The sequence below is a fragment of the Cotesia typhae genome, unplaced genomic scaffold (assembly GCF_013202065.1).
Source record: "Cotesia typhae breed Kobodo isofemale line unplaced genomic scaffold, CoteBio_Ctyphae contig_65, whole genome shotgun sequence".
Lineage (NCBI taxonomy): Eukaryota > Metazoa > Arthropoda > Insecta > Hymenoptera > Braconidae > Cotesia > Cotesia typhae.
The window spans coordinates 1,379,674-1,401,438 of record NW_027423762.1 but is presented as its reverse complement, the minus strand read 5'-3'; the positions used below and the strand labels follow the sequence as shown (position 1 = coordinate 1,401,438).

General features: G+C 30.5%; 2 protein-coding genes across 5 annotated transcripts in view; both read left to right on the top strand.

Moving 5' to 3' along the window:
• The window catches only part of Fuss (SKI family transcriptional corepressor fussel), a 156,064-nt gene that overhangs the window by 6,235 nt on the left and 128,064 nt on the right, over nt 1-21,765 (top strand). For 2 of the 4 annotated variants that reach the window (XM_074250968.1, XM_074250963.1), the window contains exon 2: nt 1,956-2,145. The gene's annotated coding sequence lies outside the window, so the exon portion shown is untranslated. Of the gene's footprint in view, nt 1-1,341; nt 1,432-1,955; nt 2,151-21,765 lie in introns of those variants that run through there. The other 2 variants (XM_074250965.1, XM_074250966.1) reach the window with 2 other exon arrangements.
• On the top strand, nt 8,395-9,724 carry LOC141532672 (uncharacterized). Its single transcript, XM_074251120.1, has 2 exons — nt 8,395-8,443; nt 8,727-9,724. The coding sequence occupies exons 1-2, from the start codon at nt 8,395-8,397 to the stop codon at nt 9,722-9,724; spliced, it is 1,047 nt and encodes a 348-aa protein (XP_074107221.1).

Below are 21,765 nucleotides of genomic sequence, written 5' to 3'. Positions count from 1 at the left end.
GCCTATTTTCTTTATCCTACCAAGTGTTTGTCGGTAATCGGACAAACCTGACTGATTTTCTAACCAAGTTAATATAGAACAAATAGTGGTAAACTTTTAAGAAATTTAGTTGCTTATTAGATTACTATAATCGGTCTTCATCTCTCTTAAATAATTATAATAAGCATGAATTTCGGCTTTTTAAATCAGAATTGTTATTTTCATAATTCCTTCAAATAATCTATTAGATTTGTTTATTACATAAATAAACCAGAAATGTTAAGTAAATTCGGTAGATATTGGTCATTTACAATTTAGAGTTAAAATGATTTGGTACAAATCTACTTTAGGATAAATACATGCAGATATTTACTGTAGAGAGAAGAAAGAGATTGAGATAAAGCATAAATGGTCCATTACTTTTAAATAATGTAACGTAATGGATGTACATATACTATACATTTAACTTTTAATAGTGTAAGTCTAGTATTGTAGTGAATTGCGTCAGAGAAACATAAAATAAAGCATAATCCAAGAATTATCGTGCTATACACAGTATTCCAGTAGTAGCATGTCATATGCTACTCTACGAATTATTTGAGATTGCGCTTGCGTCAACTGGCAGCTTGTAAGAGATATATGATGGGAAGTAAAGCAAAGAGGAGGACTCTAAGATGGCATGATATTGGGAAGGAGAATGATAGAAATGGATAAGAGAGGGAGAACGATTCGATTACCAGAGCAATAAGAAGCCATCCTGTGTATCCCGGGGAAGCTTGGTAAAAACTTAGCCGTTTACTGCGGTTCATATATACTCTAACTCTAATATACTATCTACTTGTATTGAGAATTTATTCTATATATGTATATGCTTTTGATATATTATTCTCGTCGACGGCAATGAAATCAGAACGTTCTTATCGCCGTCAAGACGCTTAAACCATACACGAGAGACTCAAAGCTTCCATATTACCGCACCCGTTTATATTCTTTAGGGATCAATAGAGTTACACCTATCTCATCTCTTGGGAACATAATATTATATGTATATATCTTATATTTCTTTATAAATAATCCTCTTTATCAATAGATCTTCTCATTAACTTCAATATTATACGTATACTGGATTTTATTATGGGAAAAAAGTATATTCAGAAAATTTCTTTAACCGAAGTAAACATCAAAAAGCTTCATTATGTTATACAATTATTAATTCTGATATAAGTTAAGATTATTGATAGGCATAGAAAATTATATTTAATTAATTAATTTATAATTTGGCATGATCGTTATTTAACTGTAATCAATTGTCAAAAATATGGTAGCTTTTTAATAATTAGTTGTACATTTATGGATTTCTTGCAAAATTTAATGATCTTTTTTATATCTTCAAGCTTAGATTCAAGAGTTTTCAAGTTATTTTGATGATACTTCAATAATATCAATAACGGGGTAATCCTTTACTTTATTTAAAAGAATGCAAATTATGAAAAAAAAATTACTCTTGATTAATTTTGTCAAAATTTAATTTCAAAACTTTAAAAACAAACTAAAAAAGTGAAAATAGTGTACAAAACAATTGTAAGTGTAGTTTGTGACACGATTGGTTATTGTTCCAAGCAGTAAGCAGTGCTGAGAAATACACGCTATTCAAGAAGTTGCGAAGAAGATGTGAATCACGTCATAGTAATTGTAGTTACTCTTTAAAACGTAGACGACCGATGTATGAAGAGTAACTATTGTTGATTTTACCGTGATGTGCAGATCAGTACTCACTACAGTTTCTAACAGTATTCATTGCTCTGACAAAAATGCCTATTACTGTAATCAGGGCAATATTTGAATTTTGACAAAAATTTATCCGTGTAGTTATCACTCTTATGCTTACATTAACATATTGAAAACGATTTTAAAATTAATTTTTTGTTTATTATTGTCATTAGATTATTAATCAAGAAAAAAAAATATGATTGCAGGTAAAAAAATCGTGGGAATTGTACAGGTAAAAGTTTAGCATGATAATTTGCTAACCCTAACAGTTACGGGTGAGTAACACAGCACGTGCTTTCACGGTGGATAAAATGAAGATCTTAAATAAAATTCATCGATGGGTGATTGCGTGTAGATCAGTTAAAAAGCACGATGATTCGTTTCACCAGCTAAAATGTAAGGTATTTATAAATTTGTAAACAATATTAATGCTAATTTGTTTCGCGTGTGCAACGTTCCCCTTCTTGAGATATGAAAGCAGTTGGCAATCATGCAATGTATTGTATTAAATGGTGTGTTGGTTCAATACACAAACGACTTCACATGTCGAGTCAACTGAATCTCAACCAAATAACTCGGTAGTTCAATGCCGATAGATATCAAGAATGTGGGGGACCACCTCATGAGCAGTGGATCGTATATACCAACCACGGGTACAGCGGGCACCCACCCTAAACAATGCAACCACTCAGGCACGAGCATTTAATTGTATCCGGTCTTGATTCCCTTGCTATACTTTATTTTATTTCGTATGTATACTCTGGTGAACGAAACTCTCGTTAGACAGTTCCTGTGCCTTTAGAAAATAGCAACCTATGTGCTTCAATGGGTATAGTTGTTAAGTTTTATGTTATTTAATGAGAATATTTTCATTATTAAATATTACTCTAACTATCTAGTTTTTAAACTGAACTTATAAAATCAACTTTTACAATGTTACCATTGCATAATAATAATTTGCAATTATACATTTTGTGCATAAATGTAAATTGTAACTCTAGTACAGAAAAATTAAGTCTTTGCTTAAATGTTATTAGCAATTAACTGTAAATTTTTGATACATAGTTAATTTAAATTACTGTGACTATTTTATAATGAAAAATTTTATTAATGCAGAATTAGACTTTCCGTACTAAGAAGAATATATTTCTTCATTTTTGAACTCTTGAAACTTAGAAATAAAACATTTTAGAAGTTTTTGTATTTAAACAAATTAAAGACAGATGGAAGATACACTGACAAAAGAAATTATTGAATACAACACAAAAAAAACTTGAAGTAAACTTACTTGAGTCAAAAATTTTTTTTATCTCACGATAAATTCTTTTGTCTCCAAAATAATTTAGGTTTTTCTGAGAATTTTCTTAGTTCGCAAGTAAACCTTTTCTTCTATGTGCAAGTATTTTTCAAAATATAATGATGTCCTTAACTTCGTCTCAGAGCTTAATTTTATAGAAAAGAAGATTCTTTTATACAAAAAAAAAAAAAAAAAAAAAAAAAGATGTGGTGTTTGTTCTTTGGTATACATAACTTTTGAACAAATCCAAATATATTAATCGAACCTATAATGTTTGATTCAATGTCTTGTAACTATTAAAAATAATTCAAATTATAAAATCGATTGGCTTAAATAGTACTTAACATAAAAAGAAATCCAAAAAACAGTTGACTCACCGACTATCCCTGAAGATTCCCCCTATTTTCAAGCTCAAAATGCTCGAAAAATATTCTATTGTAAAGTATTGAGTCCCTCGAGTTCAAAAATACAGCTTTCAGATATTATGGAGTTATTCGGGCTTCAACATCCGGTAGTTGTATTTGTAGAATAATCCAATAACGAATTTCGACGCAATAAATAAAAAAAAAAAAAAACGATTCGGCAGCTAAATGGAAGTAGATTTTCCACTTAAATAAAATCACAACACTAATAATATAAATACTTCAATCACATTGATGGAACTCCTTTTCTCTAAGTTAAAACAAATACCATAGTAAAATTTTATTAAATATCTACAGACAAAAAGGTTATTTTCAGTCTAGAAGAATAAAATGGCATGAAAATTAAATCTTGTTTAATGGGCTTAAAAATGCAATTTACAAACATTCGATAAGTTATTTCATTAAAAAATTATCAGCGAAAGAATATGAATTTTCTGCCAAAATATGAATTTTTACGATTTTGAAAATTTCGAAACCCTGTAACTTCTGAACTACTTGACTGATTAAGCTGATCTTTAAATTTGACCTTAGTATTCGTCTAAAGATTAAGTATGTTGAGTTTGGAGAAGATCCATTATGAATTAGAGACGGTATCAACCGGACAAGTTGCGTTATATTGTATATATAAATACATGCATAAATAAACTTTTAAATCATATGCATTTTCTGAATCAGCTCGATGAACTAAGTCAGAAAAAAGCAAAATTTTTCGAAAGTTCCGCCATGAAGACAAATGCAATAGTTAGATTTTTATGAAATCTACTACAAAACATCTTTGTAACAGGGTAAAACTGATAACTTCCTAATTTTATAAAATCATTTATTTTCATAGCGTCAAGTTAAAAATCAGAGTAAGCTTATCATTTATTAGTTTTAATTCAACAATATGCGCAATCATTATATTTAACAAATCACATGCTGTAGGACGTATAATTATAATATCGACGGACAACAATTGCCGAACTCTACCTCGATCAAGGATCTTAGGATTACCTTCGATATTAAACTTACTTTCTCAGCATACATTGAGAAGATTATCTCACAAGCTTACAAAGTTCTCTGGATATCCTCAGATCCGGGAAAGACTTTAAAAACAACCATACATTGGTTCATCTTTTTAACTTTTTGGTCCGACCGATCCTTGAATACGGATCAATAGTATGGTCACTAGCTACGAATGTAATGATAGGTAAATAGAAAAAAATCCAACACAAACTCTGTAAATACATTGCATACCGTCTACGTTCAAGGAATACTGATGATATTTCCAGTCAGTGCAGGATATATAGTTTGCAGAGTCGTAGATAGTGTGCTGACTTAATCCATTTTTACAAAACAATTAATGAATATATCAATTTCCCTGAAATCTTGGAACAGCTCAGATTTATCTGCTCAAGACCAGATCTAAGATCCCGAAGGCTGCTATTTTCATTAAAATCAACAAAGAACTATTTATGTTATGGACCAATAAACAAGATTGCCAATTTAATTAATAATCATGGTATTGAGTTAGATGACTTTAGTGGCTCACTCTCCTCATTTACATCTAATGTAAAAAAATTGTTATTATTGTATTAGTCTGTACAATAATTCTTTATATTTAAGTATATACATAAAAACGATACTATCTAATAATTTATTTCTGAAGTAAAAACTTTACATGTTTATAGCAGATTGGCGTATGTTCTATCAAAATAAAGAAAAATAAATAAATAAATTATGAACCAGTAAAATTGAACATATAAAATGAAAAATGTTAACTTATTAATGTACAGTATTTTTTATCAAATAAATTAAACTTTAATTTAAACGATATTATTAACGAAATTATCTTACAACAGGATAGCGGAAATTTTTGATTAAAAAAACACTAGTGTTAATTTTATCCGAGATGAACTTAACTTCACGGATTTTGTTGGTCCATCTTTTTCTTTCGAGTCTGCACGTTTCACTGTGAGCGGTACGTGTAATGTATTTTAAAAGCATTCCCTTTTAGGGCAGCGTCAAAGCCGATGTAAAATATGATCAAATAAAGCGACGGGCGAAATTAGATTTAGCAAGCAGCTCTTTCCCTCTGTCTCTATATACCCCATGAGCTTTACCTTTCGAGTCTCACCTCTCTAATAATATATACTGAAAAATCGTGTGAAAACGTTCTCACTAATATTATCCTATGCCATATACGCTTTTATGTGCATCTATTACGTATAAAAATAAATTCTCACAATATATATACTTTTACATCTTCAATTTTATTACTGTACTCAAAATAAAAGTATACGTGTCAAAAAAGTTTGTAGTATTTTTTAAATATTTACAGCGTGTATTTTCTTATGATAAAGATATTTTCTTACATTTTTTAATTTTCAAAATGTTCTTGGTTCAAGTTTTTTTCTCTTGAGTCAAGTTAACTTTCTTATCAATGTAGTATTACTATTATTGCATTTCAAATGAGTTTATTATCCTAAATTTTAGATTGATAGATCAAATCGTGGTTTATTAGGTTCAACAGTGGTTTACCATCCTTAAATTTTGCGAAAATGTGAGCGAATTACCTCGATAAATTTTGAGAAGTCTCATGAATGAAGTTTTAAAAAAAAAATTATTTTTCGAAATATCTTATAGACTGCTGTACCAAACAATTTCAAAATCTGATCAACTTTTAACTTTAAAAAACAACATGGAATGTCATGTAACATATTAAAAACGGTTTATTCGTTGTAAAGATATCGCGGTGGAACAAATTTCAACAAGTATATTTTATCTAGGTAATCTTCGAATTATTTAAATAATCGTCAAATGCTGTAGTTTGAAGAGTTTCAGATTGTTATTTTGCTGTAAAATCAATAAAAAAGATTATATTTTATGTTTACAAAATTTTGCGAAAAGCAGAAAAACCAAGATAATTTAGAATTATTTGTTGACTATGTTTTGATTTGATTAATGTATATGAGAAAAATTTTTCTAAAATCTTAATTAAACGTAACAATAAAGGAATATCGTGACTATTAGCATTAATGACTTGAGCGTCCATACCAGGCGGTATAATGGCAGCATGTTGTGATAGAGTAAATAAGTGGAGGAGGTATGGGGAAAGCAAGAGGATGGCTGATATAATTTTTGCTCGTTTGATGTCTTTAATAGAATCAAGCGCGTACCTAGTATAGTGTAGTGTAGTATAGGCACCACTCAATTTACTGGGTGCGACAAATGGCTGTTGGGTAGAGACTGCACCAGTATATCCATAGGACATATACATAGTTGAACTCTGTATATAGAAAGCGTACGGTGAACATATTTAACGCCACACGTTTGTTGCTCTATTGTGTCTTCAAAGTCAACTTCGTAGTGACAGGTCTATATTTATACTACACTTGAACAGTGCGTTTCAAAAAGACATTATGCAATTAAACTCAGTGTTTTATAGATAATTTGTTTATCTATAAACTAATATATTTACTTCTATATCTTTGTTTCGATAAAATTTTGATGTATTTATTCATATAGAAAAAGGATTGCATAGATTCCAAAAAGATTAGCTATAAAAATATATTTTTTTATTACTATGTAATAATTACTTAAAATTTTTGCACCTTCTACGTAATATTTATAAGGAAAGAAAAATAGGACCTGATAAGAAAAGTTTCAGTTTGTGCATTACGCTCAACTTATTGAGGTAGTTGTCGTGGTTAAGGCATAGCGTCAGAAAATTATGAAATTTTTTTTATCGAAAGATAAATATATTGATGATTCACCACCAAAATTTCAGATCAATTCACCATACCGTTTTTAAGTAGTTAATTTTCATGAAGTCCATATATTGTGTAGGTATCGTATAAAGGTATAGGCCTCCATTAAAGAATTTAAAAACAACCATAATTTACCATTTCCTATAATATTTAGAGAATGACTTTCATTTGTGATTTAATTGAGACTATATAAAACATCAGAGTTAACTTTCTAGTACCTTATAAAATAAAAACTAGAACATTTGGTCGAGTTTTATCAAGTTTTACACAACTTTATATTTTGAAAAAAATTTAATTTTTACGAGGTTAAATAGATGTACACTGATAAAAAATATCTTCTTTTAAGAAAAATATTCTTGCTCCAAGAAAATTATTTTGAAGAAAACTAGTTGTCTTATCTCAAGAATTTTGTGTCCTGATTTCATGTTTCTTGGAGTGAGAGATCTAATCACTCGATCGATAACATTTTTACTTGGTTCAAGACTATTACACGGAAAAAAAAGTTTTCTGCTCGGCACTATCCAATGTATCGTAAACAGCGTATTGCTATTGTCACGTTACAACTCGTGAACGACGCTAAACTGTATCGTAGTATTTGCGTTATAAGTCCGAACATGCACTATACTAGAGATATTAACATTAGGGATTTATAGTTTCGTCATTTTTACAATATGGCATTTATGAGGCACGATTCAATGAATCGCTGTTACAGCGATTCAATTGTATCGTAGATATTCTCATCCATTCTCATCCAAGGGGTAACAGCTACTATCCATAAAATAAAAATACATAAGACTTATTAAAGTTAGTCAATTGGGAACTGACCATTTCGATCACGACATCTGGTGGTAAAAAAAAATACTAGTTTTAGTGTGCACTTTAGTATACAAGTATATGAAATAATTCCGAAAAATTAATTAAAAAAGTAAAAAAAAATTAATAATTCTAAAATGGAACTCATTAAATTAAACCCTCGTTTAAAAAATAAAAGTAGAGTTTATTGTGCTGTGAATGGTTGCGGTAGTAAATCCCAAGAAAATTTAGAAATCAGTTTCCATGCTTTACCTAAACCTGGTAGTACTTTTGTTTATGTTGAGAATTATTTTGGAGCAAAAGAAAAATTGATAGGCTTAAAGCTTGGCAACGCGCTTTAAAATTAAAAGCTATAAATCCCCATATGAGAGTGTGCTCGTTACATTTTAAGAGAAGTGATTTTATTTTACCAGGTAAGTTGACAATGCTTAACCTTAAACATGCAAAGGAGTTTAAATGTATAAATTTAAAAAAATTCTATCTTTGCAGATATCATAACAAAAAGATGACGTTAAAAAAACATGTGTTCCATCATGCAATTTGCCGACTTCTAGCAAAGTATCAGCTCAAGTTGACAAAATAAAAGAGGCACGACATCAGCGTCGATTAAATCGGAGTTCGAAAAAGAAGCACATGAAAAACATACAAACATAAGTGAGGATTGTAGTGTAGAAAATTTTGATAGTATTTTACCAGATAACAGTGGTGAAGATCTTTTGACTAATGATAATGTTGATGAAGTACCATCTGAAAAATCATGCAAAGATTTCGGAGTTCAGGTGGAAGCTGTATTTATTAAACCATCATTCATGGATTTTATCAACACCGAGGAAAATTTACGAACAGCAACAGGAATTCAGTCGTATGAAATGTTAGATTTAATTGTTGAGCTTGTTAATGACAATTATAGACGGTCTTTACATAACAGTAAAATGAGCTTGAAAGATAAAATAGTCATGACATATGTAAAATTAAAACAGAATCTTTCGTACTCATTTCTAGCAATAATTTTTAATAATTGCACACCTAGGCACTGTCAACGAATTATCTATAAAACTTTACAAATGTTAAGTGAAACATTAAAACCTATGATAACTTGGCCATCAAGAGATGAGATCTCTCGAAACCTACCAAAAGTATTCAAAGGTTTTGAAGACGTGAGGGTAGTTGTAGATTGCACTGAGATTTTTATACAAGCTCCAACTAAGTTGTGTTGTCAAGAAGTTGTTTATTCAAACTATAAATCATCTCCAACGATCAAGATTATGACCGGAGTATCACCAGGAGGGCTAATAACGTTTATAAGTAAACCGTTTGGAGGAAGAGCTAGCGATACAGAAATATTTTCTAACTGTGAATTAATAAATTTGTTAGAAGTCAATGATGGAGTTATGTGTGATCGAGGATTTTTAATAGACGAACTTTGTGCTCGAAAAAATTGGAAACTTATAAGACCACCTTTCTTAAAAGATAAGAAACAATTCTCCCAAAGTGAAGCCATCCTCACCTCACAAGTTGCTAAAGCTCGAGTGCATATAGAAAGATCAAATCAACGGATCAAAACCTTTGCTGTGGTTGGTGAAACAATGTCGGTGAAACTGGTACCAATTATTGAAGATATTTTCACTGTTATCTGTGCAACAGTCAATCTCAGTTCGCCCATTCTGAAAGATGATAAATTTATGCAACAATAATAAATAAACAATTTGTAAATTTTTTAAAAATAACTTTATGTAAAATAAAAACAATAAACAATGTTTTAATCTATAAAATTCTTCTGTTTAATAATATTACTTAAGATTCTAATAAACTTTGGCTAACAATTTGATTATTATTTTCAGAATCTTTCATTGAACAGATAAAATGTAGCATTCTCTGATAATATGCTTTTTTAAAGCTGATAACATTTTTCAACAAATACACTATCAAAATTAACAGTCATAATACAAGCTCGTTTGTCAAACGATGAATATATCACAAATAACGTTTTTTGAACATTAACAACAGCCATTCCTAATTGCACTTGGCCATAATACTCATGTCTCTTTTTCAAGCTTAGGTTTTCACCGTTTTTAATTAAAAATTTCCCTATCGAAGAATTGAGAACTGTATTAATATCCTTGGATTTGCCTTGGAAAGGACACTTAATCTCCAATAATTCTGACGGCTGTCCATCTTTGAAAATTACACCATCAGGAGAGTATGCCAGCCACGGATTTTGTTGACATATTATCAATCCTGTTTCAACTATAATTTTATTGGTAGCTTTTCTAAAACATTCCCGAGCCTCCCCTTCAGTTTTTTTCCATAATCAGTATATTCACTTCGAAAATTTTTCGGAGAGAAAAAAGAATCACATTTTTCTGCCAATCAGGATTCTTATTCGATGTGTAAGTATATAACTGATAACAAGTCGATCCAGTTATCCGAAATCTCCTCTCTTTATGCCACTCTGAGTAATATAATTTTGTCTTTACACAAACTTCTTCACAATTACAATTTAACATTTTGACAGTCTCAAGGCAGCACTCCTTTAAATCAGTAATTCTTAACCTTTCAATGTTTTCTAACAATTCACCCGTTGCAATGTAAATATTATTTTAAATTGTTGCTTTTCTACATCAGATACGTCGACTTTTGGATTACGCTCAACAACAACAGACTCATGCCTTCCAACACTACAAAATAATCAAAAAAAAAAAAAAATTAAAATTGAAACATATAAACACAACTTAATAAAAATACACCAAGATATTTAATTATTTTTACTAATGCTTAGTAAACGCCGAGTCTTTCAATCTAGCCTGAACTTTTTTTCATCTTCAGTAAGGTTTCTTACGTCGATCCATCCTGGACACTTGCGTTTTATCACACTCGTAGAAACAACTTCTTCAAAGACTTCACCTTCGTGAACATCATCAAGATCTTCATCAGCATTTTGTTGATTTGAAGAATTGTCCGCAGCTACAGGGTCTTGTGTTACATTTTGGCTGCTTACACATTTACGTTTCACCTTAGAAAAACAAGCATGTTGGAGAATTGGTGTCGAACTGTATTCTTTAACAATTTTTTCGTGCTTATTTTTCCATTCACATTTTTTATCAGTCGCAGATAAGATATCTAATTGATCTCCTTTTCTAAAATAAAAATTTATGTCATTAAATAATTAATTCCTTTTGCTCTGTGAGAATTGAGGTTAGAAAATCACTTACCGGTAACAATATAATAAAGCAGCTACTACGTGTTTACATTGTGTTCCTTTGCCAGCCTTGCATGAACATTTTAAACTTAAAATTTTTCCGGATTTTGAAACTGATCCCTCAATTTCGTGAGGTTTTTCTTTCAAATGAGATGTTTGTAAGCACAATGCCGAAAATGTCACAACATCACTGTTTATACTTTCAATATTTTTACCACATTTTAGTAAATGACCTGCTGCTATTATTCTCTCAGCATCTTTAATATTTTTCTGAGCTGGATTTGATCCAACCCAGTTAAAAATTTCCTCGATGGTAAACATAAATAAATAAAATTCACAACACTAATCTCATGTAAACATATCAGTAACTCTTTAATTGCACACAATACGTAGCCATGTTTTTTAAGCCACGCCCACTGGTCAGTTCCCAATAGTCCAAACTAGAAAAAAACCGAAAACGATTCATCATTGGTTGAAATTAAGGCGCGCACGTAGCGCGCTATTCAAATTTCTAGTCACATGTAAGATGCGCAAGTTATGTAAAGATACGTTTCATACACTACTTTTGTTAATTAACATTCAATGTAATGTACTTTGGAAGGCCGCAAGGGACTACGACTCCATGGTCTTAACCATAAACAATAAATAATAATAATAATTATTATTTATGGATATAGTATGTTAGAAACTACCAATAAATTCATAGGGATCGTTTACCACAGAATGTGAGTATTAACACCATTTTTCTTCCTCAAGTAGTCAAAAAATATTAAGTATTGTTGATTTATAACGTGGTTCGTTACATATCTAGTTTCAAAACAGTGTACACAGAAAGAAAAACTCGTTTATTGTCGAATCAACTATCATGTGCTAAAAAAATATTTTAGAATATTTTAGAAAACAAAAGTTATTTTGGTTTTGACTTCAAATTTTTTTGCCTCCAGAAAATCGTTTTTGTTCCAAAGCAGTTTAAGTTTTTCCAGAAAATATTGTTGGTTTAAGTATACCTATTTTTCTGTGTAGAGAAGTGTAGATTGTATAGATTTTTATTTTGATTGAACATAGTCAAATAGTTTTCTAAAGCAGAATAATTTTCTGACGAGCATCAATAGTTTACGCATTACATCTACATTAAAGTCTACATCCCGTTAATGGTGCTTTCATTATCATACCATTCTTCTCGGGAAATCGTACGGAATGATATAACCCCCTCGAGTGAGTGTATTTAGTCATATTCCCCGACGCACAGAACCTAAATGTTTGATATAACCGAATGCTATGGCGCAGCTTCTCTCCCTCCTATTCGTTCTCTATATCCCTCTCTCATCCTTCAGTTGTAACATCCAGAAATGCGTTTTCACGCCAATTTGTCTCTCCGGAAGCTTTCACGAGTCTTTACGCCTCGTTCCATCTCTCCCTTATTCACTTTTCCCACGTATATACACTCAGTTGGTTACGCATTTTCTTTCTTTCATTGACTTAACTCTCATCATTCAATCTCAATGATTTTTCTTTATTATTTTCGCATGCGTTCAAATGTTACAATACATTTTGCAAATACTTTCTTGTATTGTATGTATTGATAGTGCAATGTTGTTCATAATGATAACTGCGTTCGAGCGAAACATCAGTTGGATCTCGTAAACTCGTAAAAAATTTCCTGATACAGCCGGATTTGACTGCATATAATTTTTAATATGTATCGATATGTACATTTATGGCTAGATATAAATGATGGCCACATTAGGATTTATCTGGTTTGAAAAATCGTTTGTAAAAATTTACTGAGTGATTTCCAGTCAATGCAGAATAGATAATTTTTAATTGATTTAATCCCTCTGAAACGAAATTTACTGCGAGAAAAATTTCATTGTAATGTATTCTTTATTTTTCCGTAAATAAAAATACCGAAATTGTTGTGATCTATTTTGAAATTACAAAATGCTTATTCAAAGATGAATCTAACCACTTTCGTTTGTTTGATACAACAATTAAATTTTGATATTCAAAGAAAATTGCATGAACATTTTTTTTTATCTTCCATACAAGTATCTTTTCTGGGGAAATTTCCTTTATAATAATTTATTTGTTAAGATATCCTAAAAAGTGCAATATGCCATATTAATTTTAGTAACATTAAAGTCATTGATTTTATATAATTGAATGGAGTAACGTTAATATTTGTTTGAAGTCTTGATTAGTAATTTGATTTGTGAAATTTATTTCAGCTAACAAAAATTTACTTCGGTCTAAAAACTCCGTATTCGGATGTTGTTCATAATGTTTGTTTAATAGTACTTTGTCCTAGAGGTATTTGTGGGGAAATTTTCTTGTCCAGAGGAATTACGCGTGTCACCGATGTGGCCATATCAGGCCTAGTATAATCTTATACGTCTATTCATAATTTTTCGACCACGTAGTTTTGAATCAAACTTGCCGCAAAGGGCACATAATCGCTGAATCGTCTCCTCACAGAAAAGTTGAGTTTGAATTCTTAAATTATAAAAGAAAAATCAATTTTCTTACCTTCTTAAGGAGTTTTTTGTATATTTGTTTTTTTTAGTTTAATATACTAAGCCAATTTTTTTAATACGACATTTTAATGGACGGGAAAATATTTAGAAAAATTTTTAAAATTTGAAATTTTTTTTTATTTATATATTAGCCATATCAGGCTGCATTAGAAACCTTTTTTACAGGGAAATATTTATCAAACTGTAGTTAAGATTCATTTATACTATAATATATTGTTAAATTGTTGTTTGTAATTTTGATGTACAATAAAAAAAGATCAGACATCAAAAATTGAATAAACATTTAGTTTCGTTGATGAATTTTAAACTCAAGTATTTGACTCGTTTCCTTAGTTGACTTTCAATGATGCAGGTCGGTTATTTTGAGAGTCATTGAAGTCATTGAAACACCTCTATCGCTTTTAGTACTCAACGTCACTCATTCAGAGTTGCGAGCGATGATTCAACTGAAATCATGAGATACAACGCGATACATAGATATAACTTTTAAGATATATTTTTATCACAAACTCAAAAAACACATCTACACTCATAAAAACATAATCAAACAATTATGTATTGTTTTCAAATCCAATCTCATCACTCATCTTATACCTGTATAGAATATTGATTTTATATTTTTTTCGAATAACAATGAGCTGCAACGATAATTTACACATAACCTGTGTGGTAGTTGATATCAGTCAATATATTCTTAATGGATTTAAGAATGGCGTGTGGTATATGTGCGGTTTTCACATATCTGGGCAACGAAAGGAGATTTAGCAACGAGGTTGGTTGGCTTGTACGGTTTCTTACAAGCCACACGGCATCATCACAACTGTATATAATAACGAGAAGAAGCCTGATGTGGTATATTTCCCCGGGGCCCAGGGAGCTTAGCTTCCAAGCCTCCCCTTACCCGTCTTAGCTTCTCATTGCTTACGAGTATCAGTGAAATGCTTCTTCACTCCATCACCAACCTGCAAAATGAGATTGAGAAAGAGGGAGTGAATGGAGTGAGCTAAGAAGAAAGAAAGCAACAAAATTGAGAGAAATATGTACTGGAAGATCATATCAGAGCAGATAATTGGTCGACAATCCTCTCTGAAATCTCAATTCTCGTATTCTCTATCTCTATTATTTCAGTCTCTCTTTTGTTCGATATTCGACTGCATCGAACTAACAGACTCACTAAAAGTATAGAACAACGGGGTAGTAGAGATCGACTACTTGCAGCTATTGAAGGCATTAAGAGATTGTTTTAATTAAAAGCTACTGTAGCATATCGGGAGCTTTTTTTTTTTATTGTAACATCCACTCGGAAAAAAATTTTAATTATGGAAAAGTATTCTAGTAGTGATACGCTCTACAGCGAGCTTAGTAATTAATACATTTTTATTTTTTTACTGTATATTACATAAAGATATTATTAAAATTAAAGAAACTTCCAAATTTTTAAAATAACGTCATTAATATAGAAATTGATAGTGCCATTTAAACGTCTATATGTTGTAAAAGTATCTTTTTTGCAAACATTCTTATTTCGAAAGTATCCAATACTTTCCATTATTTACATTTGAATCATAATTGATGTTCTCTTGACTATCGTAACGTAGTAATATAACTGAACCAAACATATGATTATCACGTTTTTAACATACACTTTATTCAGATTTGTTAAGGATTTATGATATTCAGTTAAACTAGCCAACTTAAATAACATTTATCTTTCTTATTTCAAATCTTGAATTTTTGTTATTACTGTCAATGATAGTTCACAATTTTAAGGCAATCATCTATGTATTATTTTTAACTTTCCGCTAAAAAAATTAAAATTTTTCAATAATCGGGAAGTTATTGGTTTTACCCCGTTTTTCGAAAATCGAGTTTTCATCAGATCTCGATTTTTCGAGGTCCTAGGAAGCTTTCCTGACTATTCCCACGATATTGTTACTATGTATGTATGTATGTACGCACGCGCGCGCGCGCGCGTGTGTGTGTGTGTGTGTGTAAACCTCTCATAACTTTTGAACGGCTCGATTGAGTTGATCGCGATTGGCGCCATTTAAAAGGGCTTGATCAAACTTAGATTTTGAATATAGTTTAGACCGATTCGGACTAGTAGGTTTAGAAAAATCTCAAAAAAACTACGAAAAAGTTTTTTTTCAAATGTGGTTTTTCGGAATAATTTTTAAACGACTTGACCGATCGATTCCAAAAAATTCGAAAAAAGTGAATTTTTTTTCAAATTTCTCCAAAATCTACAGTCTGATCAATTTGTGTATAAAAGTAAATCATAGTATAGGATTCGAACAACTGTGTTGAATGCTACCAATCCCGTCAAAATTGGTTTATTTATTCAAAAGTAATTGCAGTTTGAAAATTTCAAAAAGAATGTTTCATCAAACTTGTTCAAAAAGCTCAAAAGCATAGAACAAAAATTTTCGGTCATTTTTTGGTTGATTCTGACAAACATTTGACGAGTACGGATTTTACCTTAGTTAATTACGTTCACGATATATTTGAGCTTTACTTTTTCCGTTCAGTATGTGTAATTCATATTATTTAATAATTCGGTTAAATTGAATATTTTAAAAACAATATAGCTAACTTAACAAATACAATGGATTTAAAATTTATCTATATAAATGCACAATTGAATGATAAGAATAACGTGTTTTGTTGGGCTTGATTTGATTTGATTTGATTTTATTCATATAATGTACATAATTTTAACGGTCACGTCTGATAACTATATAATATATTCTTTCCTGCTAATTATTTCTGAAACACACAAATCTAATGTTGAAAGTCTAAAGAGTAATTTTTTGTTATAGGCAAATATTTATAGAGATTAAATATTTAAAACACAATAACATTCCAAAAATGTTTTATATTTTTTTTTTCATTTAAAAAAAATTCCTTAAATACTTAGTGTAGTTTTAAAAAATATTTTTTCTATTTAAATTAGCCAGTCATAGATATACGAATGATGGTGATATAATGTGAGAATAATATGAAGCATCGATCAAACAGTGCAACTCATAGCCATTGCTTTTTTTTTAACTCATCACGGTACTAGTGATTACAGACCGCAGGTGTGAGGTATGTCACGGGTGCACAACACGCCTTAGTTGTTCCAAGAGGCTTGTATAGCATCAAAGAATACATAAAGTCTACGCGGATCTTTTTTTTTACGTACACAAATCCATTGCTTTACTGTGATAGCGATCAAAGCCGGTAAGCAAAAGGCTACAAAAAAGAGAAGCATTGTGTAAAGCTACGATGTGGAGAAAAATGTTGGAGGCGGAGGAAAAAGGCTAGTAGACAGACAAGTAGTGGAAGGAAGAGAAAGAACAAAAACGCCTTAGACTTTCATAGTCTTGTATTGGAAGAGAGATTCGTTCCTTTGGTGAGGTGTACAGGCAGGATAAATAAACGCGGCAGGCGGACCCTCTCATTTTAGACTCTTCTATGCTCACCGCTACATACTATCGCTGCTACAAACGACAATGTGCAAGTCATTCGTTTGTGCTGGTCGATGGACTCTATATATCCACACCGCACCATTACGTTATAGGCTACATGTTTTTTGATGGAGAGTCGATTGTAAGATACTTGTCAGTTTTAAGGAGTATGGAGATGAACTCTCGCGCCCCTAAATCACTATATATTTTTTTTTTTTATTTTATCACAAATGAATAAATATCAATATTTATTTGTTTCAATAACGAAAAACAATTTTTTTTTCTTTATTGTTTGATCTTTAAATTTTAACTACTTACATAAAATTATGATAATAATTAAAATAGAAAATGATTTGAATCATAGAAAAAAATCTTGACCCAAAAAGATCATTTTGAAGAACTTGATGATTTCGAATTAAGCTAAAAATTTCTTAAATAAGATAATTTTTCTTAGCTTTAAGCAAATTTTTGTTGGCTCACGATTTGTTTTTTGTTAAATTCAAGATATATAATTGATAATGTGAGTTTAACAGATTGTTCTGAAATTATTTATTGAAATTAGAGTTTACCGAATGAAAAATTACCCTGTAAACTACTATTAAGGGGGAAATACGTGTAGAAGAACGTTTTCATGCTGATTTTCATTAATTTTTTTAAGGTATAAAAAACAGCGTAATTGTATAAAGAAATATAATTTTCTGTGCCATTGATTTCAGATAAAAATTATGGCTTCTATCGTGTACATCAACTGCTAAGTCAGATGACTACCTACGATGTGTATCAGCTGAAATCTCCGCTACTTTTTAAGTTATATTGTTGTGAAATACGAAAAAATATAAATATATTAGCTTTTGCCCGTGGCTACGGCCGCGTTGAAGCCCTTAGATAAATATCAAAGATCATTACATTCGAATAGAACTGAATCAATGTGATTCTAATTTTTTGACAAACAATTTTTTTGTCGTTCGTAAAAACATTTTTTTTTTTTTTTTTTTTTTTTTTTTTTTAAATAAAAAGTGCCCTGTGTTACTTCTTACACCTCCAAGAATATGTGTACAAAGTTTCATGATGATCAGTTAAGTAGTTTTTAGATCAAAGCCTAACAAACAAACTTACATTCACATTTATAATATTAGTAGAGATATATAAAATAACCTGATAGTTTCAATAAACAGCATTAATTTTTCATACTTTAGGAAACGTTGAACATTGCGAGCTTTTCTCAGGGATGAATAACTTGAAATTATGTATTTATTCTGAGCTTCTGGGAAAATTCATATCGGTTTCTATAACGTGGGATTCTACAAAATTATTAATCTATGACGTAGGATTCTATAAAATTATTAAATAATAGTCATATACAAAGAAAAATCTTCGATCTAAAATGAATATCCTCGACTCAAAAAATTTTTTGTTGGTCCAAAGTAATTCTGGTTATTCTTCAAAATTTTGTTAGTTTAAAACGAACATTAAGACTAATTGTTTCTGTTAACTGCTTCATGAGTCCAATGATAAGAATAGTTTTCTGAGTAAATATGAACAATATGTTCCATGCTCATTCGTATTTAAAGGCTTTAAATTTGCGTTGCAATGACACAATCGTTAAATTTTCAGCCATATTTTTCAGCTAATATTTTAGTAATTTTTATCGTAACATCTTCTAAGGTTTTTATTCTTTTTTTAATTAAAACATAAAATTTGTTGATTTGCACAGACATATTAAGTAACTATTTTCTAGATGATAAAATGTCAAAGTATTAGTTTAATCATTCTCACAACATAAAATCAAATAAAATTATGATAAAATTTTATTTGGAAAACGGATATTTAAGTTTTTGATTTAAGTTTAATATCTGCAATTAAAAATTAAAAAAAAAAACATTTGATATCATTGAAAAGTTTTCCATGAACTTGTTATTAGTTTGAGAATGAAAAATACAAAGATATAAAGTAAGAAGTAAATATGTCGACGCAAATCTTAATCTTATGATGGTCTCTCGACTTGAGACTTAGATGCATACTCCCCTGAGAGAAGACACCTGTCTTGGAAGGAGTACTGTCTAGATGATGGCGATACACTGGCGAATAGTAGAATAGATTTGACAATAATGTATTTAAGACTGCCCGAAATACTTGTAATGCGTCTTGTCGAAACATCGAAAGGTCACGCAGTACAGTAAAAGTACCTGCAGACTTTGACGGCCAGACAATATAGGTTGAAGTAAGTCTCTAATTCATGTAGCCGAGCGTCTTGATCGCCTTTAGAAGGAATAAGAAAAAAATCTACTCAAAACGGTGTAATCGGCTTTCCTACTGAAAGTATACCTTGTCTACTTCTTATAGAATAATTGTAGCTTAGGGATGATGACCAATCATTTTGTGAAATTTAAAAGACACGGACCTGCTAAATAAACACTCAGAGTGTATTCAATGGAGTAGAATAGCAAGGGAACGAAAGTGAGAAAAGCATTTTGACCCAAATCGTTCTCACAAGCTATTTCTGTTACTGATTTCAAAACCACTAATCCTATACTTACCAAGATTCCAGACTTTTTCTTCTATTCATGAACTGGAGCACTTTATCCGCAAAACAAATAATGATTCACCGATTATAATAAATACTTATTTTTAAAGTGTACAAACTAAGCACTTCCAATGGTCAAAGGCAGAAAGTTTAAAAACAAAGCTGATTAACTGATTATGTGTCTTTTTAGAAATTTTATCTTTTCTTACTATCGTTTTTCGTCATTATTACAAGTTAATCTTTTCGTATTTTTTGGATACACAAATTTAATCTAGAACAGCTGTTGTTTTCAGTTATCTTAAAGATAAATATGTATACACATATTAACTTTTTAGAATAATGATTATGTTATACGTTATTTTTGCTATGGGATACATCATTATTTATTATATGATGGGTATTTTTTTTTTTTTTTAGATAATTATTACAATTTTTACGTATTTATCGTAATAAAATTAAAAACAAACATTTATATACTAAAAAAATCATTTGTTCTTTTTTATTGTGGCAAAGAGTCAGTGCTTAAGCATCCTAAAGCACATTAATTATAGAAATAGTATATTACACACCTAGGGAAGTAAAGTAAGAAATGTCTCAGATCACATGTTTGTTGACCTCGGCTTCGCCTCGGCCAACAATTACTTGTGATCTGAGACTTTTCTTATTTTATTGGCCGAGGTATGTAATGTACTATTGGTAGATGTATTAGCTTTTGAACAAAGCAACGGTAAAAAGTAAAACCTTTGATTGTAAGTAAATAAAAAACGGTACATATGTAATATGGAGACAGGTTGAACATAATAAGATTGTTTTCGCTATCATAATATGCGATTTAGAGTATACTATTAAAATGAATCAGTGGAATTTCAATGATTCTCCAGTGAATTTTGCTGATTCAACAAGTGAGTGAGAAGTTTACATCCATACCTAAGCGCACATACACACTACTGTGTTTATGCACTGACTGAATCAGTGAATTTCACTGATTCATTTCATTAAAGAAAGAGGGGGCAATCTTCTACACGTAGATGTAAATTCGGAATATTTTATATTTTATTTCTTCCTTTTGCATGTAACAAACTACGGTCACTAATATCAATAATTATCGGAATTTGTCGATCGATCTTCAACTTCTCAACATTGAAACTTATTAAATATAAAAAAATTTCGGAAGTTAATGGTTTCAGTCTAATTTGCATCAGTTTGTAATTTCTCAAAGTCGGGACGAGCTATTTTGAATAATTTTAGCTAACCACTAAATTAGTTTCATATTTTTATCATATGCGAGATGTCTATTAAATTGATTGAGATCTCTCAATGACTCGCGATTTCATAGATTTCACGTACATAGAAAAAATAAATTCTTGGACAAAAAAAAAACCTTCTTGACTGAAGTATACAATTATGAAAACAATCATTATCTTAATTATTTTAAGAAGTGTTACATTTTTTTCAATGAAGAAAATTTTCTTGCTTCAACAGAAATTTTTTATTAGCTAAGATATTTTGGTATTTCCGATAACTTCTTTTGCATTTATAAGTAAACTTTTTTTATTGTGTAGAGAATAACATCTATTTTGTCGAACTTGTTTCATGTAAAAATCACTTGAATATCAGATTTTTCTCAAGCTTCATAAAAAACATTTTTGCGTTTTAGTGAGATTCTGCCAAACATTTTCAGATATGATATAGTGACTATGACCATCGAGGGTATTTTACACAATTTAAAAAATCATCCCGGCTTCAGTCAGTATCAATCTGTAACCTTGCATGACGCCCATGTAGTGCACATTATCTTTAGTAATGAATTTCGGGAATATACTATGCATCCATATCCTGAGAAAGCATTGTGAGTCGCAATAATAAGCCACAGGCTGTTCTGCGGTATAGACTGACGGTATCATTTCTCACCAGCTTTAAGGCCTTGTTCCGGCTCTCTCTCCGGTTGACAATAGACCAATGGTCGAGCCGATAATGAGCGGCCATTGTCGTTTCGGATCTCCACACACGCGGGAATCGGCCACGACCA